Source organism: Pelmatolapia mariae, linkage group LG16_19 (assembly GCF_036321145.2).
Source record: "Pelmatolapia mariae isolate MD_Pm_ZW linkage group LG16_19, Pm_UMD_F_2, whole genome shotgun sequence".
In the NCBI taxonomy this organism is placed as follows: domain Eukaryota; kingdom Metazoa; phylum Chordata; class Actinopteri; order Cichliformes; family Cichlidae; genus Pelmatolapia; species Pelmatolapia mariae.
In genome coordinates, this window is record NC_086241.1 from 49,893,824 (window position 1) to 49,921,095 (window position 27,272).

Sequence of the window (27,272 nt, forward strand, 5' to 3'; positions counted from 1 at the left end):
GCCTCTGACAGAGTGGGTTATAGATGCTGCTACTTAAATGAGGTTAAATTCCATATTCTTTTAGCGTGCAGTCATTACTGTGAGATTAAAATATCTTATGAAGCAGGGCTCAATTACCTGGGGCCTTTGTGATGAACTGTACTACCAAAGGAAACGAAAACCTCATCCAGGGTAGACCGTGCATGCAGATTCATAATCCACAGCCAAACAAATACAGCAAAATGTTTTTGTAATAACATCTTTGAGAACTCCTTGTTGTTGGTTGCTCAGAGTCATTTGTATTTCTTGTGAACTGTACAAATATTTAAATAACTGAAAGTTTATGTAAGAGTATTTTAATTATCCTCATCTAATATTAATGTTTAAACTCTTTGTGTAACCGTTTCGTAAGCCATGCCTCTACTGTCCTTTTAATATTCAACATACTCCAATAACTACTGCTGTATATACATAATGTAAACTTAGTGAAACTTATTTGGTAAGAAGTGCTTTTACATTGCAAAAACTTTATGCCGCACAACTGCTGCCAAATGCCTCTGTACTCATACTTATCAGTATCAGAGTACCCTGATGCGTGACAATATGTACATTTGAAGTAAATCCAGTGAGATCATGTATGTGTCAATAAAACATGAAAAAACCAGTTTTATGTATGTTTCAATATATTAAAAGAAAAAAGATTTAAATAATTTGATGTTAGACAGGCAAAGAGAAAAATAAAATTTTTATTATTTTATTGTATTTTTACATTACAACATTTAGAGCTGAAAGTCGCTGAAGATCCACAAACGGCCGCTGCATGAGAGACGCATCATTTGCTCGCAAATGCCATGATTTGCTCCTGTGAAGTGAAAACAGACATGAACTTAAAAACTCTCCAACCCTCTGTCTCATGCTCAGGAAAAGCCTGTTATAAGCGAGCGGCACTGCAAACTCTCTACACAAGACCTGTAAAGCAGTGAACTCACAGCATTTAATGTGGAAAAAAAGAAAGTGACTTTTAACTTTGTGCCTCCGGAGCGAGATGCCTTTACAACCCGTTACAGTTGTGTTGGTTTGAATCACTTAGTAGGGAATAAAGCCATTTCACATGAGTGGTCGGTAATAAAAGGGGTGTGAAAACACAAGCCACTGTCCGCTGCCTCAGGACCAGCCGTGCACCCCACCCACACACTTTTGGTAACACTAAATTTGAGGCTAAACTTAGATGCCATAGTAGTAGGTTGAGAACCAGTAAAATTATAGACGCTGCTAAAGCAAAGCTCCGTGTAATCAGAAAAGTGGGCGGAAGGTGGGGTCAAGGTGGAGGCGGGGTTTGTGCTTGACAGGTGGTTGATGTTATCTGAGCGATTTCCAGGTTCGCTAACATCTAAAACTAGAACAGATGGAGAGGCTTACTTTCAGCGTTGGGAGCATGTTGGTGGCCTGCAGGCCGAAGGTGCGTAGGAGAACCACAGGCGCGGCGTTGGTGGAGTACAGCCGCTTCATGAGGTCGATGGCAGCCATCATGGGCAGATTGTGCCGCTGACGTTCGGTTTCATATTCTAGCAGGTGCTGAATTGCTCCTGCACAAACACACGTGAACCGGGAGGTTAAAAAATTGAGAATAAAGTCTAAGCCGAATAAGTCCGTCATGTGTTTTCTACATTAGTTCAAAGCACTGGCGCTACGTTAACTTTAGAACATCACATACCAGCATTTTTGTGTTTTTTTATGAAAAGCGACTACATAGAGCTCCGGGACAGAATGGGCAAAAAATAAAACATCAAATGAATGTTGCCGGAAAAGCTGATGCTTTTTATAGTTCACATCGACGGCGTGCGTTTGAGCTGGGGCAATGGAAAAGAGCTTAGTGAAAACCGCTGTGCTATGTCTGTTTAGAGTTCTCACTGACCCAGGTCTTTCCCGTTAAAGGCCGCCTGACTTAGGATCTGCGTGAGGCAGGCCACATCACCAAATCCCAGGTTAACTCCCTGACCAGCCAGAGGATGGACACGATGGGCCGCATCCCTGAAATAGAAACAAAAGACGAGTTAAGTAGTTCTAGACACAGTACAGGTATCACCATCCCTTTATTAGCTGACTAAGCAAACAGTTAAAAGCTTTAAAGCGTAAGAGCAATTTTTTTCAGGACCTTGTAATATACATTCTCCTTTATAAAGGCATTAACATGCTTGAGATGTTACTTTTAGTTTTTATTATCTTACCCAATGAGTGCAACTCTGTGTCTGATGTACTCAGATGCATGGCCCATTCCGAGTGGGAACATGACCCGTGACTTTGGGCCGATCCCCGCCACACTCGGGGGAAGCTGTCGAGGTGAACCTGCAGACGGCATGATGGCTGACAGAGCGCCTCGAAACAGCGAGCCAGCCGTCTCAATTAGGTCCGACTGGTTCTCATTACTCCACTGCCAGCGAGCAGACAGACAGGAAAGAAGACAAGAGAATGAAAAGCAGCCAGAAAAGAAAGAAAACAGACACCGTCCCCTTTGAGTGGACAAAGAAATTAGCTGACACAGGAGCAAAGCTGAACTCCAGGCCAGCGAAAGGGCTTTCTTTTTTTCCCCCTCCCTAACTAACTGGTTTGGCAAGGCTTCGGGAGCTGGGCTAATTAAAAGAAGATGACGGTCAGGCTATGGAGTTGAATTAGCTCTGTTTGAAAAACATTCCATGCAGTAATGGTCGACACTGGGAGACCACAGGTTTAATTAGCAAACCAGGCCTAAAACCAAACGTGACTCAGCCGTGGTGACCCCGTCCATAAGCAGGCCCAGTAAAAATAGCCAGCTTGGGAAAAAGGAGTTTCTCCAAACACAAAAAATAGAAAGGTGTATCGTTCCTGCAATGAAATATTAGTATTGTCTATACTTTGGGCTAAACAATGACTGTATTGTTTGCGTGAGCCACTTAAAACTGCTCATCATGGAAGTGTATGGAGAACCTCGTGCCACATATGGCACACTGCATACAAATACAGGCACTTTGCAAAATCTTACTGACAGACAGGGAACCTGAGTGTAAATACGACATTGGCAGTTTACGTATGAACCGGGACTTACAAAGGCAGAGTTGATGGCGTCAACAAAGCGCTCCTCATCCAGCTCGAGGAGCTCCTCTGCGAGCGAATGGCTGGTTGACCACACGAGAGAGCTGTGTGTGTCGGACAGCTGCATAGGAACAAAACGCGACAGCTGAAGTTTCATTAAATGCTTCTGTGACAGAATGAAAATACTGCAGCAGCAAAAAAAACCCCAGATATTACCGGTAACATCGCAATGGGTCCTGTTGGGAGGAACCTCTGCCATGCAACATTGTTCTCCGTGGGCTGTCCGACACATAAATTAAAACGTATTAAACAGTTGCATTGTTTTGTACAGCTATATTTGAATATCATAAACTGTGCATAAAAACAATATCATAAAGGTCGGGTGTATTGTTCTCCGACTGCTGACAGATGTGACGTTAAAATTACTATTATAACAAAATCATTGAGTAAATCCACCAAGGAATTTACAATAAGGTTTGCTTAAATATTTAGGAGACTTATGCTCATTTCCAGCTCAATATTTTTATTTTTGGACTATAGTAGAGTAGCTTTGCATGATTCACACTTCAGAGTACTTGGCCTTCACACAACCCCTCAGTTCACCCTCTGCCTGAAACAAGCTGTTCAGCTTGAGTGTTTAGAGCAGCTGCAAGGTTTAATATGAGCATCTGTTACTCTAATAGTATATATGTACATATACACCCACCAGCCACATTGTTAGGTACACCTGTTAGACTACTCATTAGCACAAATATCTAATCAGCCAATCACAGGGCAGCAGCTCAGTGTCTTTAGGCACGTGGACATGATCGAGACGACCTGGTGAAGTTCAAAGCGAGCATCAGAATAGGATGAAAGGTGATTTAAGTGACTTTGCTTTGAATGTGGTATGTTTGTTGGTGCCAGACTGGCTGGTCTGAGTATTTCAGAAACTGCTGATCTGCTGGGATTTTCCCACACAACCATGTTTAGGGTTTACAGAGATCAGGCTGAAAAAGAGAAAATATCCACTGAGTGCCAGTTCTCTGTGTCAAAATGCCTGGTTGAGGAGAATGGTCAAATAGCTTTAAACTAATAGGAATGCAACTGTGCCTCAAATTTTTATTATTTAATTATCCTTTATTTATCCGGGTAAAAGTCTCGTTGAGATTACAAACTCTTTTTCAAGAGAGACGTGGCTAAGAGAGCAGAAGAAGAAAAAAACGTTCATTACAACCAAATTATGCAGAAGACCATCTCTGAAAAGGTAACACATCGAATATTGAAGCTATTGAGGACCTAATAAAACGTCCCTTGAGTGTACATATGAGACATAAAATAAGAAAAAAGCATAAGAGCCTTCAAATTACGAGGATTTACATTGTGTAAATACTAACGCTCACCTCTGATAGGTGCAGTACAGCAACCACAGCAGACTGGTCATAATTCCACTTGACTGTGGGTATTCCTAATTCCCGCCTCACCATTGAGTTCGGTCCATCTGCACCAATCTGCAAAACAGATGAGTGGGAGGAAATTAATGGAATAAAAATGACACAACAACAACCACAGATTGCGTGATAAAATTAAACTGACCAGCAGCTTAGTCTGAAGAGTCTCTCCATTAGCCAACGTGACGCGCACCCATGGGATGTAGTCTGCTTCCTGGGAAGGCATGGGCCATGTGTATTTCACCACCTTGGACCTGTACTTCACTTGTACATTTTCTAATAAAGCACCAGAGAAACACACACAAAAAAATAGTGACTACTGTTCAAAGAAATGAAAAGAAAAACTGTGTTTCTCAAAATAAAACAGCAGCTGGTGTGACTTTCTCACAAGAAAGGGATCAATCTTGGTCCTGTGAATATATCATCATCAGCCACTTTTTCCTTTAAGGAAAGAAAGGATGGTTTTTGCCTGCAGCCAAAGCAGTGGAAGATCTATAAACCACCTCATAAAACACCACTGGTTTTCCTCGGTGGCATATAGTAGCTGCCAAAGTTCACATTTGACAGTCCTCTTAATGGTCTTGGCACGCCGCATTGCACTGACTAATAGTGTTTATCTACAAGCACACCAATCCACACTTCAGACATGCTGCCAGCTTGTTAGATTTCGCACTAAAACTGCTCCTCATCCTAAAATATCCACAGCTGGACATCCCAAAACATGTAAGGATCCAGATCGTACTCTGGCTCACGCTGACTTGGCGCGGGACCCATCCACAGACCGGTTTCTGCAACACGAAAGTCAAAAATTGTTTTTTTTTTCAGTGACTGGTGAGCAGGGCTTACATTGAAAACAGTAGATTTTTCGAGTACATGTGCATCTTGAGCATAACAATCCCAAATGCTAAAAATGAGACAGCTGGTGGCACATGAGGCACAAACGTGATGTAACCGCACGCCCCTTTTGTTTGGCGCACAACGCCAAAAAGTGTTTATAAATATGCCACTTTAACTGTGGAGCACATAGCAGAGCTCAGTTTTATTTGTGAACCTCACAAAAGTTGGGCCGCTGTCAAAGGCAATGCGGTGCTATACCCCGTCAGCGATTTAGCGTCTTGAGAGGTGGCAAAGCCCGGGAGCACATGGCGGCTTTAAATAGGTCACTGGACCATTTCACGTGTCCTCGCAGGGTGCTGGAGAACTGGCAGTGAGGTTTAGATTGAAATTGCAGGAAAAACAAGGATGGCTCCAAGAGCTTGTCTTTAAAAACAGTCACAGGGACAGAGAGAGAGAGTACAAATAAACAAAACCTGGGGACGGGATGGAATAAAAGTGGTGGCTTTAGCTGCCTGAGTCTGGCAGCAGGGAGATGGAATAGAAATCAAACTACTGTGTGTGTGTGTGTGTTCTGGGTGGGGGGTGCTTCATGTTTTAATCATAATCTTACCAGACAGACTGTCCAGCTGTCTAGTGAGCGCAGCCACGACCAGGTCGTTCTCCACGATGTACGCCATCTCGTCCTCCACGTTCTCCTTATCGAATGTGATCAGGGCATCTGAGCAGGCATCCCAAACCTAAATGAGAGACTCATTACGCCTGCGGTCTACAAGTCTATCCTTAAACGCATCTCCGTTTCCTATATATAGTAAGCAGAGAAATGGCGCTTCGCTTGGGCTGAACACATCAAAGTTGTTAACTGCCGCCGAAGGACGGCACAGCCTACATGCATCAAACGCAGAGCGGCGAGGGTCACCGGCAGCGCTCTGTGTGGACAGCTGACTTCAGCTTCAGCTTTAATGGAGCTCTGTGAGGCGGAGGACCAAATAATATTTTTGTGATGTGGATTTTTTTTCTCTCTCTCAAACACTTTCTGGGAAACACAAATAACAAATGTCATGTTTGAGAACATTACAGAGTGAGAGTCAATATTTATCCGTGACCAAAAGTGGCAGAGTGAGATATAGTTTTAGGCTACTGTAATTCTAACCCTGAAAGCACCGCTTTAGCTAAATGTGATTTGGGGGGGGGGTGTGTTTGTACAAGGTTGATCCTTTCCTGGGTGACAGAACCCGTCATTCTGCAGTAATATGCTGCTGCGCTACTTTTTTCCAACTTGCCATAAAGAAGGGAGATATACCCATGAGAAAACCACTAATGGCAGTGAGTTTGCAACTTGTGATAAGTGGTTGGGAAGAAAGATTTACTGAGACCAGCCCAAAAATTGTTTTGGTTTTGTTTAATGCAGGGTGAAATGATGCAGCTCTGGGGCAGAGTGAGTTCCTACTTCTTTTGCAAGACTCAAACAAGATACGGGAATAAAACTTTATAGAGAAAATGCGGGGGGTGGGGTGGGGGGTAACGCCTCGTTAGCAAAAAAAGAAAGAACGAAAGAAAGAAAGAAAGAAAGAAAGAAAGAAAGAAAGAAAAAGAAACAAACGGCTCGCCTTGTGTTTCAAATCTAAACCCTCGTCGCCTACTTTAATGTAGGGAAAGCCTGCTTTCTAGAGTTGACCTGGAGAACATACTTTCCAGTGCTATGACTGGGATGTATATGACTGAAATTCAATGGGCAAACAAGCCAAAACAGTGGTAGCAGAGTGAAGGTATAATGGGTGAGGTACACTACCATAATCACTGTGAGGCACTGCATGATGACATCTTAGGCCCAGAGAGAAACCCTGCGGTCGACTGTTTGGTACACACCAACCACATCTTACAAGAGGGACCGAGGCTGCACCCACAGCTGTAAAGCGGGCTCGACTTTGCAGCAAACAACCACTCTCCTAATCTTTCATCTTCTTCCCGTTGTTCACATGAATCTTCATAATTAGAGGATTTTTTTGGGGGGGATACCAATTTGAAAATGTCAAAATAATGTATTCCTCATAGGAAACATAGTTTTAATAAATAGAACTAGCATGGTCAGAGCGCCATCCTGTACTTTTAAATATGCCTTGTGTTCTTTAGCGTTTTGGGGTGCTATAGATTATGCCCCTTCAGTATCACCGCGCAAACTGCACAAAGGAATGAACGAAATGCATGTCACGCGAAACCACCGCTTGGCATTTTAATGAGAACAATTACATGCCGTACACATGATCATGCGATAGAGTATTGTGTTGCTTGGTTATTAAGAATGACTGAGCGGAGGCTGAGCGTCACAGATTTTTCTCTCCACAAATTGCACAGTGTCGAGATTGATGGATGACAGAAATACATCCAGTATGCCAGTAAATTACAAAGTCTGGAGGACGTGAGAAGGAAAAGCCGAGCGGTGCAACAGGACAACAGGACGACTCGGGGAGATGCGCCGTGTTAAAGAAGGCTCAAGGTATAATCACAGTTAACAATGTTAACTTTAAGATTGACCTACCTGCATCTTTTTATAGGGCTTGAACCTCATCTTTGTGATGTGCTCCCATGCTCCGATACCTGACAAAAGAAAGAGGTCAGATTGGACAAATGTGGTTTGTGAAGTCATTCAGAGATCCACAGATGACTCACACAGACTGATTCAGGGCAGTTTGGATTTTTCTGCGCCTCAGTGTTTTTCTCTGCACGTTTCAGAACAATTAACAGTAATGGAAAAAAAAAAGTATGCCAGTGTGGATAAATAATCATAGTCATACTTTGGAAGTAAATATAACAAAAATGAATGCACATGTTTGCATAATGTGCAGAATGTTGTGACTAGGGTTAAGGACTGACACTTTTGGCAGCTCCAGGATCAACAATCAGGTGCAGATGTTGGATTGTGGGTGCATTTTTCCTTTGTTCAGGAGTATTAATTAAAGCAGAGGCATCAAACATAACATTATAAAGTGCTTAAATGATGGCACAGATCATTCATTGATCTCTCATCAGTCACTGTTTGTTTTTAGTAACCCTTTAATTTTTTGTGCAGGTGTCAGTCGCGGGCAATGACGTCAAAGCCAAACTTGACGTCTCACATTTACCCTTTCAAATTGCACCGCCGCATTCAACATTTTTCTTGACACTATAGTCAAAATAAAAGTCTGAGATTGGAGAGGAAAAGTTTATTAATGGGTCACTGTGACTGAAAACACAAATAAGATATGTGCAGGGCTTAATTTGAGATGCTAAGACAAACTTTAGGGTTTGTCTCTGGCACCTGCAAAAATAATGTTTATCACACATGCTCATGCACTGGACTGCATAGTCTACCAGGCAGACAGGTAGGAGGTTGGCATGTGTAGACCTGAACCGGGATAAATATGGTTTAACTTACAGACATGTCACATATTGAAAGAAAAACTAACAAACTACCTTAATAAGCTGTTGGACGACATTAAATCTAGAACATCTTAAATGCAGCTTTCGACTGATTCTAAAAAAGAAAGTCACTGGAAATTTACTGCAGGGGTGAAACACCATACTTTCAAAACATATACCCTCATTCAGTGTTTTGATGACGGTGGCTGAGCATGCTGCCTAACACGCTAGTCTAAAATCTTCCATAGGTGTGTAATTAAGCTGAGATCTTGTGGCCGCAAAGCCCACAGTATATTATTTATGTCAATGCCATCTTCACTAAGCAATTCAGTGACCCTTCCTGCCCTATGGGTGGCGGCATTGTCATTCTGGAAGAAACAACTCCACTGGGAATAAAAATGCTTAGTTATAATAAAAAGGTGATCACTCAGAACAACTTTGCATTGATTTGCAGGGCCTCTTCCCTGGAGGTGTGATTTGTGACATCCTAACACATATTATCCCCCAACCACCAGTCGATCGCAGCAGATGGCTATCCCACCTCGAGCCTGGTTCTACCAGAGGTTTCTTCCCGTTAAAAGTGTGTTTATTGTTCCCGCCATTGCCAAGTTCTTGCTCATAGTGGGTCGCTGAAGATGTTAAGATTTCTATTGGTAGTGATCTCGATGGACAGGATCAGAATTGACTATATGAGAGAGACAGCTCAGGTTGAGTGGTCTGGAGACAAAGTTAGACAGGCAAGGATGTTTTGGACAGGTGAAAACCATTAATAGAGGAACTCCCAGGCAGAAGAAAAAAAGAAAGATCACAAAAATGATTCATGGATGTAGTGTAGCAGGACATGCAGAGGGTTGTTGTGACAAAAACGGATGTTAGGAATAGGGTGAGATGCTGCCACGACCCCTAAAGGGACCAGCCGAAAGAAGAAGAAAAAGTTCTGATGACCACCTTCAGCTATTTTTAATGGATTCAAGACCTGAAGTGGTAATTTAGGACAAAGACTATGTTTAAAAAACAAGCCCATCAAGCCCAACTGAAATTACAGTGTCAAATCCCTGACTCTCCTTTTCCTTGGCTTTTGACTTCTTTAAGCTCAGGAGACATATTTAAACTGCAGCTTGGGCTGGACCAAACCTCACATTCTTAACTGTACTACGGGGAAAAAAACACTGCTAGGAAAAACCTCAGGTGATCCATTACAAAAGGAACAACTGAGGTTAAATACGATCCCTGCTAAAAATGGGTGACCAGCCAGTGTCTGATCCCTGGCTTACCTTGTGGGAGCCATTTAGTAGTCAAGGACAACAAACTTGTCACAGAAAGGAAATTACTCAGGATTATATTTTGCTGCATTTTTCAAGCAGATTCTGTTCAGATTTGGTTGTATACTGTACCACTGAGAAGTGTGGCAGAGCCTGGACTGATGGAGCTAACTCTGGTGCTGTAGGTGTCCGGGACTTTGTCCATTACTTTCTTGTTGCCGGCTTCAAGCAGCAGAATCTTCTTACCCTCCAAGTTTGGATCCAAACCTGTGGATGGAAAGTAAATGCATACAATATATAATATAGTTTAAATATGAGAGCACATGTGTAAGATTAAACATGTGTAATGAACCTGCAATTGGATTCGTTGTCCTGTGAAGCGGATGCAATCATTTGATTTAGAGCTCTGACTACATGTTTTAATACTCCAGCACATTTTAGAGATATCTTTTCCAGTATAGTAGAGAGTGACATTCCCTCTCTGTGAGAGAAAGAGTGCACTGCTACTCTGCACACCAACTTTAATCTGGATTTGGACAAGTTAACAGCAAAGTCTTGCAACACTAGTCGAGCACTCACCCAAGGAACATGCCATTGCAGATCCAACCATCCCTCCCCCGGATATAATTATATCATAAACATCATTCCCGTGATCTGCACATACTAATCCTCGCCTGGTGATTTTTATAGCAGATAAATGCTTTTCTGTTACAAAACACCGGCTGAGTCCGTTTAAGGCCAGCGACGCCCTCGTGAGCTTGTGCATGTTTCAGTCTGTCTTCGCATGAGCGAGAAGCCTCTGGATAAACAAAGGAAAACAGTCCAGGGTCGGGCTTTGAAGAGTGTCATACAACAATTAAAGAGACAGACGTTTCCCCTTGAATGTGTCCTACTAAGAGCAACTGCGACTCTTCTGTGACACAGCCATGTTGTGTTGACAAACGCTGCAAGAGGAAGTACTTCCGGTTTTACGACCAATCACAGAAGGCAGTTTCCGCGGGTGGCGTTTCTGCCTCTGACCACAAACAGCGCTAAAGCTACCAGCACTGACAACTGGCTAAAAACTCTAAAACCTCTGTTCTGGTGGGATACAAAGAACTTTATCAACTTCGGGAGTCATTAGCTCAACAAACAAACTGTACTGCAACTACTGAGCGTTTGGAGGAATCTTCGACGCCGTGAAATACTTGTTAAAACTCGTCTGCTCCCAGGTTGGCAGCTCATTAGTACTCTCAAGTTGATTTTTCTGTGATTATATTGGTATTTAACGGGAACCTAAGTAGCAGAAGATGAAAAGGAAGTTTGTTTTTATAGAAAAAAAAAGTATAAATCGTGTTCAAACAAGCGCCATTAATGCTAAACCCATACAACCATGTCGATGTTCCGCTGAGAGCGTGGTTGCCATAGTGACCAATTTACACAGCTCATACACTGAGTGCAGAGCGCATGTGCAATGTAGTCCCTGGATGCAGGAGTCGTCAAAATTTTTATTTGCGTTGATTAGAGTTATTTGATTGTATTTTCCCCTTCTCAGTTTATAGTGAGAACAAATCCTAATTTCCTTATTGTTTATTTCATCATTTTTGTGTGATTACTAAAAAGAAAGACCTTAGAGAAACGTGTTCAACAGGGTTTTTTTAGCAGCAAGAAAAACAGTTTTTAATTGCAATGAAGAAATACACATTGCTCTCATACACATTATTCACATACATATTGTTTACTATTTATGTGTTAATTTGTCTATGTGTAATGTGTAGCTGTCCCAGTACTTTTGTCCTTATAGTGTATCACATTATCTCAGTAAAGTATTTCACTCTTTCCAACTAACCATCTTCCAGTTTGGGTTCAGGAGACAGACACACTAGGTACTAAGTCCTGTAGCTTTTTCTTTTTTGTCTTGTTTGTGGTCTCTCTAGGTTCTATTCCCTTCTCTTCCCCCTCATCCATTAACCAGTATTTGCAAATGTTGGCCCCTTCCTGTGTTTGGTTCTGCTGGATATCTTTCCCTGTTAAAAGAGAGTTTCTCCTCCCACCAGTGACCAAGTGCTTGGTCACAGGGACTGATCTTATTGTTGGGGTTTTCTCTCTAATATTGAAAGGTCTTCACCTTACAATATAAAACACCTTGAAACAAATATTGTTTTAAAGTGTGGCTATACAAATAAAGTTGAATTGAATTTCCTGACAGTTGACATCTACTATGAGTCAGTTATCAAAATGATTGTCATAGTTTTTATCAATAGACAAATAAAATGTTAAATTAAGCATATCAGCCCCTAGTCAACATACATATTCACAAGATTTTTTAAAAAATGTATTTTTATCTCTTTTTTTTTTTCTTTTCAATATCACAGGTATGAATGATAAGTTAAAGCTGGATACTTTGCTGGAGGATGGACTGCAATCAGAGTTAATGCTCCAGCTGCATCTTAAGGCTCTTAGAGAGAACCTGAAACAGCAGCTGCAGGAGACAGAAAGGATACAGACGGAGGAGCTGGAAAAGAGGATTCAGCAGAACGCTCACCTGTCAGCTGATTCAAGTAAAAACCCGACAGAGTATGTTACCTCATATTATTATTAATTTTTTTTGCTTTCGTCCACTTAAAATTGACCTATTTCAAAGAACTGTACTGTTTTACAGGATGACAAGATCTTCTTCAGAAATCCTAAACACTTCCCACAAACCCCTACAATCAGAGAGGCCCGACACCTCATCCTCTCCAGCCTGGTTATCTTCAACAGATGGGAAGCGTTGTTCTGTTAGGACTCAAGCATGTGAGCGGTTTCCTTTAGCTAAAACTTCACAGCTGATCAAAGAGGAGGAAGCCGAGGCTGAGTGTCAGAAGAAGTTCTCTGCTCTTCCTGCCCCGAACCACATCATTCAGCCCATCTACCAGGACATGATGGAGCACAGAGAAAAGGAGAGGAAGGAGGCCCACGAACAGAGGAAGCAGTTCTTGCTTTCCATTCAAAAGCCTTTCAGCTTCCTGCAGAGAGAAAAGGAGAAAAGGGAGAAACTGATTGCGAGGTTAAACCAAGTCGAGCAAGATATGAAAAACGGTGTTGGAGTTAGAAAACCATCTCAGAAAGAAATAAAAGACTCCACAGACTCTGAGACAAAAGGTCGGTTTTCTTTTTCTGACTAATAGTTCGGTTTTATGAACAGATGGATTATAAAGGGTACTTAGTATTCATGTAACTGGGTTGTGGTCTTTGAAACCAGGTAAAGCAGTAATGAAGCCCACAAATCTGAAAGAAGCCATGCTACACTTTAATAAACATAAACATTAGACATTGTGAATTTTTTAAGGAATCAAATTGAATTAAAATCCCCAAATTTAGTGTAAAAACCCTTTAACACAGTGGTGTCTAATGTTTTCTTTTTCTTTTGACATTCATCTAAAACTTTAAACAAAAAAAGCTAGTTGATTCAGATCAGTTTTGAGTAGTTTGTTAGCAGCATTTGATAGAACACCTCAAAAGTAGCAGTGCTTATATGTGAAGCTTTTTGAAAGTGGAGATTTTCTTTGTCCTCACTGAAAGCAAACTGGGTGATTGACTGATGTTCCTTCAAACTTTAATTAAGAGTTTTTAAATGGAAGATTTCAACTGTTATTGTATCATATTTGTGCATGCATACAGTACACTCTAGGCAGTGAATTGGCTACAGTGTATACCCTGTCTAACTTTATTTAGATCAGGAGGAAGTCTGCAGGAAAGTCCACTCTCAGGCGACTGCGAGGGAGGAGAATCCTACTCGGAATGGCCCGAAACTTCGCACAGCAGAGCGCACCAGGAAAGAAAAGCTGAGATTTTTAGATGAGAAGCCTAGTTTCCGTCCAAAAATCCTCCACGAGGTCCCTGATTTCAGCATGTTGCACAAGGCCTTGCAGACAGAGACGCTGAAGAAAATGCAGAGTAAAGATGTGACAAAGTGTCAGCCATTTGTCCTGAGAACTTCATCTCGCCCACCAAGGCAAAGCAGGATGAGTCCGGTACACTCGCAGGTAAAACATGTTCATTGCTTCTTATTGGTATTTATTTCTTTAGCTGCTTTTGGGCTTCAGTTGTGATATTACGTGCTCGTTTTAGTTTATGTTCTCTGAACATTTATGTAGTAGAGTTCATGTTTTAACTCAGATTTTTAGAAATATTTTTATTAGCCAGGAAAGAAATCATATTAAACTCAGTTTTAATGGACAATCTCTGTATTGAACCAAATGCACATTTCAGAAGTTTTTTGAAGTCTCTCACCCCTGCTCTGCTTCATGGATAGTTTGAGACATATCCACCCACCTTTTTTTTTTATCAAATCAGTACCCTTCTCTTTTTCTTAAGGAGATTTGCTCTGAGCCACTTACCTTCTTTAAAGCCTCTACTGTTCAGGATGTTATCCTGTTTCATTTAAATCCGTTCTTATTTGACTCCGCAGTTTTTGGCAGCTCTGCAATCCAACATATTCCCGTGGTCCCACAGCACAGTGTTTATTTCACAAAATGTAACAAGGGAATCTGACCAGGTCACATTTTTGTTTCTGTGACTTTGAAAACAGCGTGTTTCATGAAATGAGATTTATTGTATGGTTTGAGGCCTTGTGTGTTATTTTTTTCGTGGCTTTGCAAACAAGTCTCTTCAGTTGTGGAATTGTATTGCTATTTTAAAATACCTTCAGCAATCCATCTTCAAAGAGGAATTATTCTTCTCATGTTTCAAAGTTTTTCCGACTCATGATTTGTAACCTTTAATTCAAGTCGTGCTTCTACAGAGCCGGATCTTTTTTTTAATGAGACATACTTCACGAGAAGATGTGTATATACACTACCAGTCAAAAGTTTGGACACACCTTCTCATTTAATGGTTTTCTTTATTTTAATGGCTATTTACATTGTAGATTCTCACTGAAGGCATCAAAACTATGAATGAAAACATACGTAATTATGTAATAAACAAAAAGTGTGAAATAACTCAAAGGATGTTTTCTATTTTAGATTCTTCAAAGTAGCCACCCTTTGTTTTGATTACTGCTTTGCACACTCTTGGAATTCTCTTGATGAGCATCATGAGGTCGTCACCTGAAATGGTTTTCCAACAGGCTTAAAGGAGTTCCCAGAGATGCTGAGCACTTGTTGGCCCTTTTGCCTTCACTTTGCCATCCTTCTCATTCGAAACCATCTCTATTGGGTTTAGGTCAGGTGACTGTGGAGGCCAGGCCATCTGGCGCAGCACTCAATCTATCCTTCTTGGTCAAATAGCCCTTACACAGCCTGGAAGTGTATTCAGGGTCATTGTCCTGTTGAAAAATAAATGATGATCCAACTAAACAGGATGGCATGTCACTGCAGGATGCTGTGGTAGCCGTGTTAGTTCAGTGCCTTCAATTTTGAATAAATCCCCAACACTGTCACCAGCAAACCACCCTCACACCAACACACCTCCTCCTCCATGCTTCATGATGGGAACCATGCATGTAGAGACCATCCGTTTACCTTTTCTGCATTGCACAAAGACACGGCAGGTGGATCCAAAGATCTCAAATCAGACCAAAAACACAGATTTCCACGGGTCTAATGTCCATTCCTTGTGTTTCTTCCCCGAACCAAATATCTTCCGCTTCTGTTGCTTTTCCTTACTAGTGGTTTCTTAGCAGCTATGTGACCATAAAGACCTAATTTGTGCAGTCTCCTCTGAACAGTTGATGTAGAGATGAGTCTGCTACTGGAACTCTACGTGGCATTTATCTGGGCTCTAATCTGAGGTGCTGTTAATCTGCGATTTCACCAAGAGTCACCAGCAGCGGTGACTCTTGGTCTTCTTTTTCTGAGCCTGTCCTAATGTGAGCCAGTTGGATGGTGCTTGATGGTTTTTACGACTGCAGTTGGGGACACATTCAGAATTTTTTGCAATTTTCCAGACTGACTGACCTTTAGTTCTTAAAGTAATGATGGACTGTCGTTTCTTTTTACTTAACTGATTGGTTCTTGCCATAATATGAATTCTAACAGTTATCTAATAGGGCTGTCAGCTGTGTACCAACCTGACTGCTGCACAACACAACTGATGGTCCCAACCTCATTAGAAGGCAAGAAAGTCCACAAATGAACCCTGACAAGGCACATCTGTGAAGTGAAAACCATTTCAGGTGACTCCATCATGAAGCTCATTGGGAGAAGGCAGCACTGTCAACAAAGCAAAGGGTGGCATGCAAAGACATGTTTAGAGTTATTTATCAGTTTTTCATTTGCTACATAGTTCCATATATCTTGCTTCATATATTTGATGTCTTCAGTGAGACTCTACAATGTAGAGAGTAGTAAAAATAAAGAAAAAACATTACATGAGAAGGTGTGTCCAAACTTTTGACTGGTAGTGTATGTTCACTGAAATTTGTCTGGGCGGATGATTCACATGAGAGCATTAAAGGCTAAAAATAATTATACCAGTAATTAGGTAAGAATAACAGTAATTTTCTCTAATCCAAACTTTGTGATCAGTGAAAGTTTCGTCACTTCTTCCTTTCATGTGTCTTGTGGCTTTTGTAATTATCCAATTACCACAGTTCTGTTTTATGACACTTGTCAGAAAGGTTAAGGCAGATTTTTAAATATTTTACTGACGTTACAAATATCTACTGTACATTTAGCTTAACTGTTACCATATGTCTAGAATAATCACATGTAATTGTACTAAATTACATTTTACTGTGTGATATTTCCAGAAGATCCTTTAGGATTTTTGTAAGTGATATGAAATTATTCCTGAAGCTGTTATTGCCATTAATCTTTTTATTTTTCTGTAACTGTTTAGTGAGAGGTTCTGGAAGCGGTTGTGCTCACAGTAATTGTAGTTACACATAAAAACGAAACTACCAGTTTACACTTGTTGATGGCAAATGATGGTTTTCCTTAGTTCGTTTAATCTTGCATTAAAATGTCAGTCATTGTTTTAGTTAGGCTTGGACTCTAATATATGGAAATATACACTCATTGCCCACTTTGTTAGGCACACATATTAGACTGCTTGTCAGTATAAATATTAAAGCCACATTTGCCATCACATGGCAGTAATTCAATGCATTTAAACATGTAGACATGGGCAAGATAGCCTACTGAAGTTCAAATCAAGCATCTGAATAGAGAAGAAAGGTGATTTAAGTGACTTTGAATGCGGCGTGGTTGCTTTTGCCACACAGGCTGGTCTGAATATTTCAGAAACTGCTGATCTACTAGGATATTCCTACACAACTATCTACAGGGTTTACAGAGAGTGGCCTGAACAAAAGAAGATATCCAGTGAGCCACAGTTCTCTGTGTGAAAATGACTTGTTGATGCCAGAGGTCAGAGGAGAATGGCCAGACTGCTTTGAGCTGATAGGAAGGATTGAAGAGCATCTCTGAATGCACAACACGTTAAACCTTGAAGGAAATGATACTGAGGCCAAGAATATAGCCTAGAGAACATGAAAGCATGAATCCATCTTGCCTTGTGTCAACAGTTTAGCCTGCTGATGGTGTAACAGTGTGGGGAATATTTTCTGGTCAAACTCTGGGCAACCTTAGTAACAAATGAGCATCATCGTTTAAACTCCACAGCCTGCCTGAGTATTGTTGCTGACCATGTCCATCCGGTTATGACCACAGTGTTCTGATGGCTGCTTCCAGCAGGATGTCACACCATGTCACAAAGCTCTAATCATCTCAAACTGGTTTCTTTACATGACAATGAGTTCACTGTACTCAAGTGACCTCCAATCATCAGCTCAGTCCAATAGAACACCTTTGTTTTGCAGTGGAACGGGAGGTTTGCATCATGGATGTGCATAAATCTGAAGCAGCTGTGTGATGCTATCATGTCTCATGTCAATATGGACCAACATTTTTTAGAAATGTTTCCAGCACCTTGTTGAATCTCTGCCATGATTAATTGAGTCAGTTCTGAGGGTGAAAAAGGAATTCCAACCCAGTGCTAATAAAGTGTCTGGTGTGTGCACAGTGATACATTTTCAAAAAACATTTGAACTAATTAAGCTAGCCATGCTATGTTTGATGGAGAAAAGCCATTACATTTGCTCTAACACTGCAATTCTTGCACTATCTTTATGCTACCATTTTCTTCATGTTATTCAAATTCTTGAAAAAATGCAACATGATGACCAACAGTTTGGTTTTGATTTCAGCTAACAAAATTATGTTATGAGTTTTTTTTGTCTCTTTATCCACAGGCACCAAAAATGAGTAATCTCAGTAGAAGCAAGTCACTCGGGGCTTTAACGTTAATATCCACTGACACACTGCCCACATACATCACAGACGCCGTGAGGAAGCGCTCTATGGCCATCAGGTGAGTTGGAATATTTATGGCTGCAGATCAGATAAAGATCAAGTCAGATAAAGATTCCACGTATCACAATATAATGTCAGACATTTTGAAATAACCAAATAGAAAGTGGTTTGAGTTAAATAACTGTGTAACCAGTATACACCACATTATTATATGAAGTTGACAGAAAAACTATTTAAGTCTCAGGCCGTGTGTATGAAAAAATAACCTATTTTAATATAATCTGTTGTCTACCAGATTAATGGAGGATTTTTGGAGCTGTTCAGTGAAAAGCCCTTTGCTTACTTTAGCTAATGTCATGGTAAGCTGTGTGGCAGGCTAGGTTAGGACCCAAACGCAGGTCTCGGAGACCAAAAGCTTAACTAAAGGCAGCATCTTTATTGCTGGAAAATACAAATGAAAACTAAGTACATGAACGCTAAAAGAAAGAAACAAAAGATGAACTAGACATGACAACTAACAACTAGACGTGACTTGAGAACCTGGAGCTTATGCAAGAACACACAGCAAATGTGGAGAACGCGACAGCTAACAGAAGGAGACTGAAGACTTAAAAACACAGGCAGGATAACGGGAGGATTTGCAACACGAGGGAGACACAGCTGGACCTACTCTGACATGACGAGACAAAGGAAAGCAAAACTCAATACACTGAACATGGGACAAGGATTATCAAAATAAAACAGGAAGCGTGACAAATACGTAGACCAAGACGAAACACGCGAGTGTCACACTGTGACTGGGGGGAATGAAAACAGAGACAAGACTAAGAAAACACAGGATGAGACTAGACACTGAGGGAGACAGAATATAATCCCAAAGACTGAAGGAAAACAAAAACACAACCCAAACATGTTGAAAGAATAACTAAGAACCTAAGAGCTACAACCTAACAGAAAGAAAATGATCAAAAGAGAGCACTAAAGTACAAGAAAACCAAACATAGATCACTCAAAAAGATTAATTCCGCTATTACAACCAAAACAGAACACTCCAAAACATAAACCCTGGATCACTGACAGCTAAGACCTGATTTAAGTGCCCGACTTCATTGCTGGCACTTATGCTGGGACTTTTATGGGTCCCCACTCTTAGCTGTGGTCAGTTTGTTTGGGGGGGACAAACGTATATGTCCCTCTAGTTTTTCCACTTCTTTGTGCATTCCCTCACATCCATTCCGATTTCTGCAGTCTTCCTCCAGGAATTTGCTGACATTTGTGAGTCCTTGTATTGATGCTTCAATTATTGTTCCTCATAGTGGGACAGTGATCGTTATTCTCTCAGGGATAAATTGAAAAACTTTGGCGGAAAAGTAGCTGGAAGTGCACCAGAGGACTCGAGGGTGCTGAACAGGACAATCACAGTTGACCTGATGTGTACTTATGTTCACCTTCTGGGGGAGGTGAACGTCGGGTTGCTTTTAGAGTTTCAGAGTGGTTTATGATTACCACGTAGCTATGGTGACTCAGTAAGTCAGCATGGCCCACTGGGGGGAAAAAATTAACTTGGCTCTATATAGTTTCTATAACACCTAAACCATGAAATGATCTGAAATGCAGACAATTTTTACCTGAACAGAACGTCAATGGAGATGAGGGATAGTAAGAATCAAGAGAGTGTGAACTGGTTGAGGAACTACCAAATGAGATCCCAAGCAATGAAGAAGAAAGTAACCCTTCATGCAAAGTTACTGGACCCACGCAGCAGCTTGAAAGAAGTGTATGACGAGAAACTACAGAACTATCGGTGAGTTCTGTGAGGCTATTTATTCTGTAGTTTTACATTTCATGTCACAAGAACCACACATGCCTGCTACAATAGTTAAAACTATCATCTCCTCTTACGTGAAGGGAGGCTGATCAACAAAGAATGAGGGATTACATGAGAGAATTACGGGAAATGAAGGCCCGAGTTAGTGAACGCCCTTATCTGTTTGAACAGGTGAAACAGGTAAGGAATGCCTGAACATTACTACATGCATTAGGTGACATACGTTCAGGAATCTAAGTCTGAGTTTTCACTGGCAGAGAAATGCGAAAGCTCACGCAGAGCAGACATACAGAAGCAAACTGAAGAAAGCCGGGCTGAAGGAGCAGTTCGTTGAAGAAAATGGAGAAGCACTCATATCCGAGGATGACTGCAGCACTGAAGACGACATTCAAAGCAGGTATGCAGCGTGAGAAATTGTAGCAAGTTTTGTTCATCCTGTGAGTAATACCACTGTGTCCGGTAAAAATATGAATAGCACTGCTGCTGGGAGAGCCAAGGACTTCATGTGGTTTGGTCATGTTGCATTACATAATTTTCTGAGCTTGCTCTACAGTCTTTAGAGAAAAAAAAAGACCATTTCCGTAGCCAAGTAAAAGTTTGATGTAATTACAATATAGTCATTTTCTAACCCAACATGTCTGATTTAGGGAAGAAAATGGAGGAGACGGGGAGAAAATTGAAGATGTGGGAGAGAAGAGCGTGAAGTCCAAAGGGGAAGAAATGCCATGATCAAAAAGGTTCAGGCGGCACAGAGTTTTGTGGCCTCTCCACTAGAAAACAACACCGTCCTCAAAAATGATTCATGTCACTGCTGACTGTCCGCACCAAGTGTTTGATAGTTTAAGATGAGCGGCTATAAATCACGAAATCGCAAAACATCTGGAATTTGCAATCACAAATGGAAGGAGATAAAACTTTATAAAAATGTACATAAGTGATTGCTGTTGGTTTTACAACACTTTCCCCAAGGACTATGTAAGCTGTAGTTTTGAAGATGATGAGCATGTTGTTGCCAGAATAAATGGTTCAAAAATAAACTGAGAACACCAGTTGAGCCCAGTTTGTCTGTAGCATTAATCAGTCAGTCTCCGTGTTAAAAAAGACAATACTTAAATTTGCTTTAATTTAAATGCTAATGTTCTAATGTTTACAGTTGCATTTTACTTTAGTATTTTTTTTAATTCATGTTTTACATGTTTTTACATGTTTCTAATTGAACATGGCCCGTAAGAACACAGGGCATCTGACATTGGCTTTTCTTAGATTGTCGGGTTAAAGTTCCCAGTTATTTCTACAGCCACAGTGCCACCTAAATAAACAGTCCTTACCATGCATCTGCATTCACACAAACCATCTCAGTGGTCTGCCTGCACATCCACATCAAATACTTTTACACACTAGCCTCCGATGTACTCTTGTGCTTTGACAGCTGACTGCCAGGAATTCGAGACATCGAGACATTTTTACTTACAAACCACATGGGAGTGTTTGAATATTTTTACAAGCATAATCAATGGAGATCGGTGCACACCCGTATGGTTTTGTAGGCTGTTGTGCGGTGCTTTGGAGTCAGTGTAGTAAATTCACATTAGAAAATATTAAAATTCACTAAGTGGTATCACTAAGCATGGTTTAAAACGTAACACTTAGATAGGAGTTAACATAGTCTATGCATCTAGCGTGAATATTTATGCTGCACGAACTGCATGCATCTCACTGTAGTAATATTCAGCTGGCTGTCTTCAGATTTAAATTTATTTGCATAATTGCAGTAAAGATATACCATGGCGACGAGGCTCGTGACCTCTAAAATACTACACAGTGCTTTTTTCTTAGCAGCGTTGCCTCCACATTAGTCATGGAATCGTAATAAGTTTTCAAGATTTGCATCTGATTAATTTGCTTTCTAACCTCTATCTAACTCAGACCCAGGAACTGCCAAACAAGTCCAGGCCCTTTTGGACTCCTTATATGGTCAAGTTCCTGGGCAAATATGAAAGAAGGGCAGTCTTGTCTGATGTTTGAAGGATGCATTGATTTAACACAATTAATGAACAGGTACATTTTCTAAATACATCTTTATTTATTCTCCCACTGCTAACTTATTAATATTTCTTTAAATGCTAGATTGAGCACTTGTATAAATGAATGTAACAGTTAATTAGTGTTTAATTGTTATTTCCTTAAGTGGGAGGAGCAACTGCCTATATAGGCGCAAGAGCCCAGTGCAAAATCGTTTCTCAGCGGTTTGATTTAGTTTTGGATCATCATCTTTAAGGTGGGGCTATTTTTCATTTTGTTTTCTATTAAATGTTTTTATCTTCAGTTTGACTGACCAGTCTGCGCTATAAATATGGCACAAAAATCCACTGCTGTGAAGAAAAAATGGGGAATAATAAGAGACCAGACTGTGGAGCTGTCGGCAAGCCCGTTGTTTGTGCCTCTGCCGCTCAGCCATCCCTCACAAATACAGAGAAGGAGAAAAATCCAAAATGTTGTCACATAATATGTAATAAATAACAATCAGACAGTCGCTTCTTTGAAAGCTCAAATATCACAGGATCAAGCTTCAAGGGCTACATCCTGTCAGGTTGTCATGGGAACCATGTATCCCTCTTCACTCTGCCACTGTAGTCCATTTAGGAGAAAGCTGCGCACCTCTGATTCCCTGATGCAAAGCTCAAAGCAAAACAAATTGCTTTCAACCTGTTAGATAATATCTGAGCGGGAACCTGCATCGGTGAAACGCGATGGAGCAGATGGCTGTGACATCTATTTAAACAAACTGCAGCCTCAGATATGTGTGGAGGCTGAGAAAGAAACAAACACATCCCATTTAAATTAATGAGAGGCTGCACGCTTGGCCGCTGAATGTTATGATCGCGCTGTTTAAGGAGTGGCTCTGCTCAGCAGATGAACAATATAATTTCACCGAAGTGGTGCGTGCAGGTCTCTTATTACTCTAGCCGCTGTGCAGTATTAAAATTCCCACACATTTCATTTTTCAAATGCATGTGCTGCAAATTTAGGCAGTTAGAGACACATCCCAAAATAGATAATGTGGGCCTTAAATGGATTTTACCTGCTTTACCCAGCAATTGCACTGCGCAGCATTTTTGCTGTTGCTGTTTTCTTGCTTATTTTCACTTGATTACAACTTAAAAATCCAGTGGCTAATTTTTTGGGGTTAAATGCAGTGCATGTTATGTGTGCAAGCAGCATCTCTGCATGTCTCAGTCCTCGGTTCACCTGCAGGAGGAGCTGTGTCTTGCTGCAGCTTATCTGGAGCAGCAGAGAGATATCCCTCTTTTTCTCCTTCAGCGGCATGAATAATATCCCCAGAGCTGGAGAGAGAGCATATCAAGAGGCAAACAGAAAGGGGAGAGAGAGAGATAGAAGCCTGTGTGACAGATAAGATTGTGGCACAACTTGTCTTCCTGACTGCACAGTGAGCTGGGGAAAGAGAGGAACAAGTGCACCAGAGTGTCAGGCAAGGCTGCTGCCTGCACACATAAACACTCACAGACACACACACACACACACACACACACACAGAAAAAGACAGACCCCACAGCACAGAAGCACCAGAAGGAGTTCAGAGAGAAGACTGACCTCAAAAAGGTACAGTATGACTGTGTGTCTCGAGCTGAGCTGAGCGTTTCTCCTGCACCAGTGTCCCCACCCTTACACTATACTAGCAAATTGCTCACCTGATGCTCAACTTTGTTTTGCAGGTGGATTGGCAGAAGTTTTGTCTGTGCATTCCCTCGGATGCTATGGCCGTCCTCCAACTGATCGTTTAGAGGAGTTGAGGAACTTGTCTTGTGATTGCAGCCTGAGGTAGCATGGAGGAGCTGTCGACGAAAGACAAGGAGCTGATACGAGACAGCTGGGAGAGCCTGGGCAAGAACAAAGTTCCTCATGGTGTCGTCATGTTCTCCAGGTAATTTTCTACCATGATCAGCACGACACAAAAGGAGGCTGTTGTTTAATTTTTTGTGCAGGAAAAAAAGATCAAATATAAAAGCACTCAAAGCATAAGTGATAGGACTGTGTATTGTTGTTACCTAATAGCAGCAGTGTAAATAAATGTAGCACAGGTGTATATCCTTTCCTGCACACTTTCCACATGCACCACGGACTGGAGGCTTGACTTGTTGCTTGGCGACAGACTGCAATAATCCTGCAATTTACTCTGAGACAGCTGCTGCTAAATCAGACAGGGGAGATGTGTAGATGTTTGCTTTGTAGATTGATTTTTATCCCTCTGTGAATATTTGAGGCTACGCCATGTGTGTATATCTATAGAATAGTGCTGTATTTGTCTGTGGTAGACTGTTTGAGCTGGACCCTGCGCTCCTCAATCTTTTCCACTACGGTACAAACTGCGATTCCACACAGGACCGCCTCGCCAGCCCCGAGTTTCTGGAACATGTCACCAAGGTGAGCTCTGTTCACCGCATTAACCACCACAAGTACACAGACACGTTAAAGTTTAGTTTGTGCACAGTTGCGATGGCCCTCTGTTTCTCTTGTGGCCGTGGCCTCAGGTGATGCTTGTGATCGATGCGGCCGTCAGCCACCTGGATGACCTTCACTCCTTGGAGGACTTTCTGCTCAACCTCGGGAAGAAGCATCAGGCAGTGGGAGTCAGAACGCAGTCATTTGCCGTAGGACCAACATCTTATCGCACAACTCTGCCAAAGCAATTTCACGAGCGAATGAGCCGTGAACACTTTCTTCTTTTTTTTTTCCTGTGTGTTTTGCAGGCGGTGGGTGAGTCCCTTCTCTACATGCTGCAGTGCAGTCTGGGCCCGGCCTACACGGCACCGCTGCGTCAAGCCTGGCTCAACATGTACAGCATTGTGGTAGCAATGATGAGCCGAGGGTATGCCGAGAATGGCGAAGACAAGGCCGACTGAGGCGCCAGTAGTTGTCAAATCATCAAGTTGGTTGCCATGGAATAAGGTTGTGTAACTTGCAGCATTGTGGCTTTAGCTGCTGTACATTTGCTCTGTGAGTGGGGTCGCATAGCGTAGCGAATGTGTGATATAGTTACACATTTTTCAGTCGGACCAGCGAGTCACAGACCGTGTTTTCTTTGCTGTGGATGTTTAGCTACCAGGCAGTGCTGTTTGTACAGTTTCAGAGTGTAAGTGGACTGTAATCTGAATGCCTCACACTGAGAAGAAACACTCGGGAAACTGTGGAAGGTTTTTTTTTTTTTTGTATATAATGGCTTTGATATATTTACTCAAATGATAACAGTGACTGTAGTGGTGTTTGTGGTGTATCTTAAAAGAGTTGCACACTTGTGAAACACTAGCTGTTATTATGATTAGACATCACACACTGCTCAAACTGTGATGGTTACTGTGGCCAGCAAGGGCAGCTCTTTATCTAACTGGAACACAGTGATACTTAACAGGACGTGTGGGACAATGCAATGTGATTTACAGAAGAATATCAAAACTGTGTGTTTTTTTAAAATCGATATTACATTTCATGTATTTTGAGTGACTTTGTCGTTTAACTTTTAAGCTGCTAGGATGAAGAAAAAAACGTTTTTTAACATTTTATTCAATAGATTCCTGACAAGAACTGTTTTACTCTCTCTGATAGCTTTCTTTAGTTATCCACGACTGTTAAGGCGTCCAAGTGTACCTTCCTCGACGCGGCGTGCGATGCGCTCCTCAGTCGAGGGTGTGAGTATTTCAGTAAGCTTCTGATGACTGTTAAACTAAACTTTAACTAAAAGACTGTTATATGACTTTAAGAGACTGAAAGTAAAATGGCATCTTGAAGGACTTGTAACATCTTTGTTCCTTGGCTATCAGTTTCCAGTTAATCTTAGTGTAAAGTAGTAGTGATGTATCGTAGTTGCTTAACTTATTAATGCTTATTAACTGCGATGATGTGGGTACTATTACCTCAGCTTTACAGGTGACAGGGATCAGTGGCCTGTTTTTCTCCAACTTAAGAGGTTCTGTGAGGAAGTGAAACTGGAAATAAATATTTGTTTTGACTTCAGAAACCAAACCAACTTAAGTGATGACAATTTTACATTTAAATTATTGACACAAAACAGATGATACAAAGAAACTGTGCTTGACTGTATGTATGTGTGTAGTATTTATGCTGCCATAACGCTGTATGTATCATCAGTTATTTACATCTATAGCCAAGTAACTTAGCAACAGTGTGCCAAGTATAAGATAATAACACCACACAACTGTAAATCCAAGCTGCTGATATGTGTTTTTCCTCGCTTCAGTTTATATTTACAAAGTTTATTTTTATATTCTGAATTGTATGTGCAGTGAAAGAGCATTGATTTTTTTCTTGTCATATACAATATGACCTTCAGATACATTGTACTGTGTAGATTTCGGATAATGAACCCAATACAAGAAAACAATGTGGCAAATCTGTTACTTTTAATCAGGTTTCAGTTCAAAGAATAGCAGCTATATAACAGCTATATTAAAAAAGATGTGTAGTTATTATAGAAGAGTATAAGAACAGGGCTTTTTTTTATTAATATTATGTGTTTAGTCTGTACTTTCCAGGCTGCAGGTATAATGTTTGTACCCTGGTTATGTAGATGCTGTGTTTATTGTCTTTCTTTTCTTAGTCTCAGTACGCAGCCCTATGCAGGTTGTTGTTCTTCGTGTTTTTAATTACCTGACAGTAAGTATTTTCAGCTGGCACAGCTGGCGTCTTTTTAACATCCAGATGTGTATATATTGGCTGTCTCACTGTCTACCTCATCATTATCAGCTGCTACTCAACAGCGATGACTTCACCTAGTTATCCTTCAACCAAAAATTATTATTACAGTTAATACAAGCACACACTCTTTGTAAACTGGATTCCATCTTAAACTTTAAATATGTCATGTGCTTACTTGAGGCTAAATAAAGTGATCTGTGGGTATTTTACTGCTTATTGAAGTCAGTGTGTTTTCCTCCTTGTCTTAAATGTGTTGTCACGGACTGATTACGGTGGCAACACAGCGGTCAGGTTTTGAAATCAGTCACACAATGCCTGATTTGCTTCCCACTGACAGCCCATCTCTCAGTGTTACATAAGATCCAAGCGTCGAATGGCTCATCGCCCCCCTGGCTTCCGAGACGAGGGCGACTTCAGCCCACTTACTCATGCAACTGCACAATGTCACCTCAAGTATGTT

The 27,272-nt window shown here is 41.1% G+C and overlaps 3 protein-coding genes across 5 annotated transcripts; 2 read left to right on the forward strand and 1 right to left on the reverse strand.

The window, feature by feature from the left end:
- Nucleotides 1-709: 709 nt before the first annotated feature.
- On the reverse strand, nt 710-10,917 carry coq6 (coenzyme Q6 monooxygenase). 2 transcript variants are annotated; one of them, XM_063499358.1, is made up of 12 exons: nt 10,553-10,917; nt 10,106-10,240; nt 7,852-7,910; nt 5,926-6,052; nt 4,624-4,754; nt 4,431-4,538; nt 3,265-3,327; nt 3,062-3,169; nt 2,208-2,410; nt 1,895-2,010; nt 1,399-1,565; nt 710-841 (listed from the first exon to the last, which is right to left on the reverse strand). In XM_063499358.1, the coding sequence occupies exons 1-12, from the start codon at nt 10,737-10,739 to the stop codon at nt 812-814; spliced, it is 1,434 nt and encodes a 477-aa protein (XP_063355428.1). In that variant the 5' UTR covers nt 10,740-10,917; the 3' UTR covers nt 710-811. The 2 variants fall into 2 exon arrangements, with proteins under 2 accessions (XP_063355428.1, XP_063355429.1); XM_063499359.1 differs by lacking the exon at nt 10,553-10,917 and adding an exon at nt 10,326-10,443.
- A 193-nt stretch (nt 10,918-11,110) lies between these two features.
- On the forward strand, nt 11,111-20,979 carry fam161b (FAM161 centrosomal protein B). Its single transcript, XM_063499737.1, has 9 exons — nt 11,111-11,184; nt 12,328-12,529; nt 12,615-13,096; nt 13,670-13,980; nt 18,192-18,310; nt 19,889-20,056; nt 20,161-20,260; nt 20,338-20,477; nt 20,728-20,979. Exons 2-9 carry the CDS (start codon nt 12,330-12,332, stop codon nt 20,807-20,809), a joined length of 1,602 nt encoding a protein of 533 aa, XP_063355807.1. The 5' UTR covers nt 11,111-11,184; nt 12,328-12,329; the 3' UTR covers nt 20,810-20,979.
- A 2,494-nt stretch (nt 20,980-23,473) lies between these two features.
- ngb (neuroglobin) lies at nt 23,474-27,007 on the forward strand. 2 transcript variants are annotated; one of them, XM_063498562.1, is made up of 5 exons: nt 23,474-23,701; nt 23,915-24,023; nt 24,415-24,523; nt 24,631-24,750; nt 24,850-27,007. In XM_063498562.1, the coding sequence occupies exons 2-5, from the start codon at nt 23,926-23,928 to the stop codon at nt 25,000-25,002; spliced, it is 480 nt and encodes a 159-aa protein (XP_063354632.1). In that variant the 5' UTR covers nt 23,474-23,701; nt 23,915-23,925; the 3' UTR covers nt 25,003-27,007. The 2 variants fall into 2 exon arrangements, with proteins under 2 accessions (XP_063354632.1, XP_063354631.1); XM_063498561.1 differs by having other exon boundaries at nt 23,479-23,701; nt 23,815-24,023.
- Nucleotides 27,008-27,272: the final 265 nt, after the last annotated feature.

What these genes read in the sequence shown, in the direction of transcription:
- fam161b (XM_063499737.1), top strand. Translation starts at nt 12,330, where the DNA reads ATGAATGATAAGTTAAAGCTGGATACTTTGCTGGAGGATGGACTGCAA. An exon ending in AAGCGCTCTATGGCCATCAG is followed by an intron (nt 18,311 to 19,888) that starts GTGAGTTGGAAT and finishes TTACCTGAACAG; the next exon opens with AACGTCAATGGAGATGAGGG. An exon ending in TGTTTGAACAGGTGAAACAG is followed by an intron (nt 20,261 to 20,337) that starts GTAAGGAATGCC and finishes TTTCACTGGCAG; the next exon opens with AGAAATGCGAAAGCTCACGC.
- ngb (XM_063498562.1), top strand. Translation starts at nt 23,926, where the DNA reads ATGGAGGAGCTGTCGACGAAAGACAAGGAGCTGATACGAGACAGCTGG. An exon ending in TTCTGGAACATGTCACCAAG is followed by an intron (nt 24,524 to 24,630) that starts GTGAGCTCTGTT and finishes CCGTGGCCTCAG; the next exon opens with GTGATGCTTGTGATCGATGC. An exon ending in TCAGAACGCAGTCATTTGCC is followed by an intron (nt 24,751 to 24,849) that starts GTAGGACCAACA and finishes TGTGTTTTGCAG; the next exon opens with GCGGTGGGTGAGTCCCTTCT.
- coq6 (XM_063499358.1), bottom strand. Translation starts at nt 10,739, where the DNA reads ATGCACAAGCTCACGAGGGCGTCGCTGGCCTTAAACGGACTCAGCCGG. An exon ending in CTCTTCAGACTAAGCTGCTG is followed by an intron (nt 4,539 to 4,623) that starts GTCAGTTTAATT and finishes TCTGTTTTGCAG; the next exon opens with ATTGGTGCAGATGGACCGAA. An exon ending in CTGTACTGCACCTATCAGAG is followed by an intron (nt 3,328 to 4,430) that starts GTGAGCGTTAGT and finishes TGTGTCGGACAG; the next exon opens with CCCACGGAGAACAATGTTGC.